The 7,894-nt window shown below is 36.1% G+C and overlaps 1 protein-coding gene across 1 annotated transcript; it reads left to right on the top strand.

Moving 5' to 3' along the window:
- Positions 1–2,634: 2,634 nt before the first annotated feature.
- Positions 2,635–6,835, top strand: LOC142349714 (uncharacterized). Its single transcript, XM_075401447.1, has 4 exons — positions 2,635–4,246; positions 4,607–5,098; positions 5,194–6,198; positions 6,354–6,835. The coding sequence occupies exons 1-4, from the start codon at positions 2,635–2,637 to the stop codon at positions 6,833–6,835; spliced, it is 3,591 nt and encodes a 1,196-aa protein (XP_075257562.1).
- The last annotated feature ends 1,059 nt before the right edge of the window (positions 6,836–7,894 follow it).

Below are 7,894 nucleotides of genomic sequence, written 5' to 3'. Positions count from 1 at the left end.
AAAAACTTTTATTTTACTAACCATAGGGTAAAAAAAGGTTTTTAAATGGTAAAAAGTCAATTTTCATATGTAGGAATTCTGTAAAAGTGCAAAAATCTCACTACTTAAGTAGTTACAAAAAAACTTTTATTTTACTAACCATAGGGTAAAAAAAGGTTTTTAAATGGTAAAAAGTCAATTTTCATATGTAGGAATTCTGTAAAAGTGCAAAAATCTCACTACTTAAGTAGTTACAAAAAACTTTTATTTTACTAACCATAGGGTAAAAAAAAGGTTTTTAAATGGTAAAAAGTCAATTTTCATATGTAGGAATTCTGTAAAAGTGCAAAAATCTCACTACTTAAGTAGTTACAAAAAACTTTTATTTTACTAACCATAGGGTAAAAAAAGGTTTTTAAATGGTAAAAAGTCAATTTTCATATGTAGGAATTCTGTAAAAGTGCAAAAATCTCACTACTTAAGTAGTTACAAAAAACTTTTATTTTACTAACCATAGGGTGAAAAAAGGTTTTTAAATGGTAAAAAGTCAATTTTCATATGTAGGAATTCTGTAAAAGTGCAAAAATCTCACTACATAAGTTAAAACTTTTATTTTACTAACCATAGGGTAAAAAAAAAGTTTTTAAATGGTAAAAAGTCAATTTTCATTTGTAGGAATTCTGTAAAAGTGCAAAAATCTCACTACTTAAGTAGTTACAAAAAACTTTTATTTTACTAACCATAGGGTAAAAAAAAAGGTTTTCAAATGGTAAAAAGTCAATTTTCATATGTAGGAATTCTGTAAAAGTGCAAAAATCTCACTACTTAAGTAGTTACAAAAAACTTTTATTTTACTAACCATAGGGTAAAAAAAGGTTTTTAAATGGTAAAAAGTCAATTTTCATATGTAGGAATTCTGTAAAAGTGCAAAAATCTCACTACATAAGTTGTTACAAAAAACTTTTATTTTACTAACCATAGGGTAAAAAAAGGTTTTTAAATGGTAAAAAGTCAATTTTCATATGTAGGAATTCTGTAAAAGTGCAAAAATCTCACTACTTAAGTAGTTACAAAAAACTTTTATTTTACTAACCATAGGGTAAAAATAGGTTTTTAAATGGTAAAAAGTCAATTTTCATATGTAGGAGTTCTGTAAAAGTGCAAAAATCTCACTACATAAGTTGTTACAAAAAACTTTTATTTTACTAAGTATAGGGTAAAAAAAGGTTTTTAAATGGTAAAAAGTCAATTTTCATATGTAGGAATTCTGTAAAAGTGCAAAAATCTCACTACTTAAGTAGTTACAAAAAACTTTTATTTTACTAACCATAGGGTAAAAAAAAAAGTTTTTAAATGGTAAAAAGTCAATTTTCATTTGTAGGAATTCTGTAAAAGTGCAAAAATCTCACTACTTAAGTAGTTACAAAAAACTTTTATTTTACTAACCATAGGGTAAAAAAAAGGTTTTCAAATGGTAAAAAGTCAATTTTCATATGTAGGAATTCTGTAAAAGTGCAAAAATCTCACTACATAAGTTGTTACAAAAAACTTTTATTTTACTAACCATAGGGTAAAAAAAGGTTTTTAAATGTTAAAAAGACAATTTTCATATGTAGGAATTCTGTAAAAGTGCAAAAATCTCACTGCATAAGTTGTTACAAAAAACTTTTATCTTACTAACCATAGGGTAAAAAAAGGTTTTTAAATGGTAAAAAGTCAATTTTCATATGTAGGAATTCTGTAAAACTGCAAAACTCTCATAACATAAGTTGTTACAAAAAACTTTTATTTTATTCATCATATAGTAGAAAAAGGTTTTTAAGCACTAAAGAAGTTCATTTTCTGTAAATAGAATGCATTTAGTTATTCCACAACCACATTTATGGTTTTCACCAAATGACATTTGGTAAATGTGTTATCAGTACTAGTGGTAAATATCAAATCCTTAATTTCAATTGCTTTCGACCTATCTTTGTCTTATACATAGCTACAATTTACTTTTGCACAATGATAAGATAGAGTGTCTTTCATGGAATTACTTTATGTTCACATGAAACACGCTGATAATAGCAGTTTAGAACAACTTTAGTCAATGGTATAAGAACACTGCCAAGTATTCCAGAAACCTAAAAGTGAAAACTGATAATAAGGTTGAAAATAGAACGGAATTTCGATACAACCCTCGAAGAGAAGAGAAAGTCTAAAACAACTTTTGTAGAAGAGTATTTTGAACACTTGAACTGTTTCCCGACAGAAAAGAGTATATTGTAAGTATACTGCGTTAGCTATGTTTCAGTTGTGGTAGATAACAGATATAACTAAAATTACACAATAAACTTTTACCTTGCATGGTAATAATGGAAATGAGTAGTTCTGAAACATGAACACACCGCTTATTGGTCAAAAGTTAACATGGGTTAAAGTTGAGCTACACTCCTACCAAGATTTGCGTTCCAAACCTGACAAATGGTGTCAAAGTGCAAGCAAACCCTTATAGGGAAATTTTTCTCGTGTAGAACACAACTTTCAACCAACTAACACTCCCTCTAATTGTACCAGTTAACTGTTGTTACAATTTGACTTCATTTGCTCAGTCGTTTTCTCAGTAAAGCAGTCAGTTGAATTTTCGAAAGAAAAAAATTGAAAAACTCAAAAATGACCCAACCGTGTGAAATTTGCCCAAAGGAACTGGCCGACAAAAGAAGTCTTCGAAGACACAAACAGCGCGTTCATGGAGTTCAACCGGAATTCCCAGCCTTGGAGTGTAGCACTTGTGGTTTTGAGACTCACAACATTCTGATAATGAACCAACACACCCGACGGGAGCACGGTGGAGAAGTCCAAAATCAGTGTGCCTACTGCACTCTGGTTTTCAACAACCAGAGTAACTTTCATCAACATCTGAAGAATGCTCACGGATTGCCTGTTTGGAACAGAGGCCAAAGCAATAATCAAGCAGTACCAGTACAGTCGGCAATTCGAGGTGCTCTGGAGATCTACGGGATTGAAGGTAATGATCACACTGACGTTTTGTCTTTCATGAACTCATCGAGGTATCACATCAATGAACTTATACGTCAAAAGACCCTCGAAGGTCCTCAGAAAGTTCAACTTTCTCTAAGCATTACACTCACTAAGGGGATTAATGAAGAAGTAATACACGTAACAATTTACGCTAACGCTGAAATGCAATTTGTGTACACGGATGCTCTCTCCGAAGAGCAGTTCTTTGAGTCCGTGCAGCATATTGTCAACGTGGTTTCAATGTATGCCACAAGTGGAAGTGGTTGGATTATTGAAAAGGTAGAAAAACTCGAAATTCGATTTGCAAAATTCAACCCTATTCGGGGATCAACCTATATAGCACTTCCAACTGAACTTAGCGCTCTAAAATGTCTGCTCAATATCCGAAACTTTAACGATCCAAACTGTTTCTTGTATTGTTTCACGGCTGCCTACCATTTGCAGGGGAAAGGTTGCCCCCTCACGCAACCTGGGGATCGGTACAGCAAAAAAACAAACCCCGCAACATACGCTCGCTCAAACCCTTTAACTCATCAAGCAGTAGGAGATTTCCCGATGCCGATGCCAATTGACAAAATAAGCGCGTTTGAAAGATGTAATGAAGTAAAAGTGAACGTTTTTCGATACGAAAAGAAAAGTTTGTATCCTTTCCGAATTTCAAAGCACAACTCTGATTTTGTCGTTGATCTCCTACTGATAACTGATGGTGAACGTTATCACTACGTGGTGATAACGGACCTGGTAAACTTAGTTCGAAAAGTGAAAGGGCGACAGATTGATGCACGCGCAAAAATCTGTCGCAACTGTTTTCATGTTTGCTCGAACAACGAAACGCTTCAAAAACACGAAAAACTTTGCTATCACTTCGAAACTTGTCAAGTTCTGCTACCTGAGCCGGACAGCAACAGTCTCGCTTTCAAAAAATTTCAAGCAAAAACAGCTCTTCCACTGGTTGTCTATTTTGACCTAGAGTCAATCATTGTTCCGGTATCATCAGTTGAACAAAACCCACAGACTTCAGGGACTCGTGTGTTGGACAAACACATTCCGAGTGGTTACTGTTATGTAACCATTTCACATGGAAGTCCAAATTTGGAGTTCTTCCATCTGTACAGAGGTGAAGATTGCATGCAAGTCTTTGTGAAGCAAATGGAGACACTGGCAAAAGATATCTACGAGAAAAAGCAAAAACACAGGTACTTCACAGGAGCAGTTGGACAAGCAAAAGAGCTTGCGACTCACTGTTGGATATGCGAAACTAGTTTTTCTGCGGACAACGAAAAAGTCTTGGATCACTGCCATTTCTCAAATCAGTTTCTTGGCTGGGCTCACTCAAAGTGTAACCTACAGCGCAGAACACAGAGCTTCGTCCCCATAATCGCACACAACTTGTCAGGATATGACTTGCATCATGTTGTAAAGAGTCTACATCACTGCAACCCTAACAATAAATTTTCAATAATACCTCAAACTGATGAGAATTATATCAGTTTTAGCTTTAAAATTTGGATCAAAGATATTGTGAACAAAAATCAAAACGTCATACCCATATACGAAGAACTTCGCTTTATCGATTCTCTTCGCTTCATGCAATCGTCTTTAGATAAACTAGTTCAGTCTTTGCCTGAAGACAGTTTCGATATACTCGATAACCATTTTGAATACTGTGACCAAAATGATGTGAAACTACTGCACGGTAAAGGAATCTACCCCTACTCCTACATGGACACCTTCAGAAAATTCAAGCTAAAAAAATTGCCGCCTAAGAAGTGCTGGGTCGACAAACTCAAATCAGGAAAAGTGACAATAACCGAAGCTGACTACGAAAAAGCAAAGCTGATCTTCGAAAAATTTGATTGTAGAAACATGGGTGAATATCACGATCTGTACTTGACAGTCGACACCCTACAGCTCGCCTGCTGGTTTGAGCGGCTACGAGCAGTCTGTCTGGACTCGTACAGCTTGGACTGTGCTCAATATCTATCAGCACCACACTTAGCGGGCGATGCCTTTCTGAAGATATGTCAACCCGACCTGGAACTTCTCACAGATCGCAACCATCTTGATATAGCAGAAGAATTGTTGCGAGGGCTATGTCCTCGGTATACACAAAAAGACTGTTCACGCCAAACAACAAATATCTGGAATGTTTTGATGACACGCAAAAATCAACATATGGTCTCACCATAGATGCTAATAACCTCTATGGTGGGATCATGAAGGATTTCTGCTTGCCACTCAATTCCTTCCAGACGGACACAGAAGAGACGATTGAACAAATTTTGCAAACTCCAGACGACGCTGAATTTGGATATATCGTCTTCGTCGACTTGGACTACCCCGACTCAATTCACGATGCTCACCAAGATTTTCCAATGGCACCCACCCGAGAACCTGTAGACAGCATGTGGTTGAGTAGTTACCAGTTGGACCTTTTGGAAGAATATCATCTCCCAAAAGTTTCAAAGTGCAACAAACTGCTTCAAACACTCTATGATAAGAAGGATTATACACTACACTATGTAACGTTGAAGATTTATGAACGAAACGGCCTTAAAGTTTCAAAATTGCACAAGGTGCTCAAGTTCAGACAATCAAAGTGGATGGCAAAGTATATCGAACTGAACACAAGATTGCGGCAAGCATTAACCAGCAAAATTGCTGAAAACTTCTTCAAATTCATGAACAACTCTGCTTTTGGAAAGTGTTGTGAAAGCATGCGAAATCGAGTTAACGCTTTCCTGGTCCGAGATGAACGAGCTCTCCTCAACCACACAGATAAGTTTAACATGAAATCCTTTAAAATTTTTGATGAAAACATGGCAGTCGTGACTACAAGAAAAACGAAAATAAACTGGGTGAAACCTACAATAGTTGGTGCTTCAATTCTGGATCTTTCAAAAGCATTCATGTTTCGATTTCACTACGAGAATATGAAACAGTGGTTCAAGTGTGAACTTTTATACTCTGATACGGACTCACTTATCTATGCTGTTGATTGTGATGACTTGTATGAGGAGCTAGCACGAGCAGAAGTCAACACAGAATTCGATTTCTCCAACTACCCTTCTGATAACGCATTGTACAACACAGAAAATCACATGGTAACTCTCAAATTCAAAGACGAACTGGCAGGGGTGGTAATGGAAGAGTTCTGTGGCTTGAAACCCAAAATGTATTCAATACAAACGAAGGGTATGTGTAACTTTATATTTTATTAAAACAAATTCCAGTTTTGAAACTAACCAAATTCATGGAAGCGTCTTTTTAATATAACAGGAACATTGAAACCTAGATTAGGAAAGCACATGGTTAAAATAGAAAATGGATTGATTGTAATGTTCTTTCAGACTGTCAGAAGAAAAGTGCAAAAGGAATAACACATGAGGGGCAAAAGCAACCAAAGCACGAGGTCTTCAAGAGAGTATTGAACAGCGGGGAAATTGTCCGCGTCAAAAATGTGACCATCAAATCAGAGAAACATGAGTTGATGACACTGGAACAAAACAGAGTTGCGCTTTCGGCCTACTGTGACAAGCGGTTTTACCTTGACCCAATAAACTCCCTACCATTTGGACATAAAAATATTAGAGAATTTGCATTTCACAATGTTATATTAAATGATTGGGATTGGGAGTCAGAAAACAAAAGCGACTTGGATTCAATTTCACAACCAACCCCGGAAAATGTGATATCTGAAAACAATAGTTTTTCTCCCCCGATCCAGGATTCAATCAGCCCGATTATTCAGAAAGTGAGCTTGATCAAGATATTGTTGACTGGAATGAGCCCTACGCAATTTCCCCGCCAGCCCTTGACAATTCTTTTCTAGAATTGGAAGCAGTTGAAAGCGAAGCAAGCAATAATAGTGATATGTCTGATTTATCTTCAAGTAATAGTCTTATAATAGAACCAACACCAAAACGCAGACGTCTAGTATTATACAATTCAAGCAGTGAAGATAACTGATAACTTACATTTAGTTGTAGTTGAAGTGCATGGATAAATTATAAAAAGCATTCATATAAACTAAATACAAATTAATGTAAAAATTGAAACTTTATTATAAAAAGAAGACAAATAAAAGGTTTCTCTAACGCCGTTTTATCGGGATTCCACGACGACTAAGAATAATTTCCATGGGGGAATGACTTTTAACATGGTTAGTCAAACCATTTTGCTGGGTAAAAACTTTGAAACAAATTTTACACCTTAAAACAGGGTTTTGGATAATTAAAGGGGGCGCAATAACTGCTGAATTTTCACACTGGTGGTATCGTGTGTCAATTAAACGCCAAATTTTCTGATTGCAGTTTTCACATTGTTATCTAAAATTGTTGGGGTGTATTTCTTCAAAATGAGTAAAAAGCTCTTTAGAATTTAAAATTTTGGAGCGACACAGAAAGCAGTCCAACAAGCAACGTTTTCGCCTTGGTGGCATTTGGAATTCGTATTCTGGTATTGGGTGTGTAGGTTCTGTATAACTGTGGGTAAAATGTTGAAATGGGCCCAGACCAAAACAAGATTAAAGTACCCTGGTGCAGACATATGACGAATTAACTTTCAAAGCAAAAGCGGTGGTAGTTAAAATGGCTTCAAGCCCAAAGCGGCAAGCCAGTCACGCAAGTGGAGGGAAAATGGTTTCCTAAGATTAGTTTCATGCATGGCTGGGGAAATAAGGAGAAAGAATTTCAAAGTGTCCCACCCTGTAGTTTGCCCAGGAAGACACTTGTGTCCCCCCCCGTAGTGTTCACGGGAAGACACTTATGTCCCCCCCCCCCGTAGTTTGCCCAGAAAGACACATCACTACTGCGGTCTTCATATTTTTGGAGGTTTACCCTTTTCGATGAGTCCTAAAACCCATGTCATATCAGCTGCAAGCGCGATAGTC

Source organism: Convolutriloba macropyga, chromosome 11, assembly GCF_964194025.1.
Source record: "Convolutriloba macropyga chromosome 11, txConMacr16.3, whole genome shotgun sequence".
Lineage (NCBI taxonomy): Eukaryota > Metazoa > Xenacoelomorpha > Acoela > Convolutidae > Convolutriloba > Convolutriloba macropyga.
Note: the sequence above shows the minus strand (reverse complement) of the source record. Positions and strands in the feature narration are given on the sequence as shown.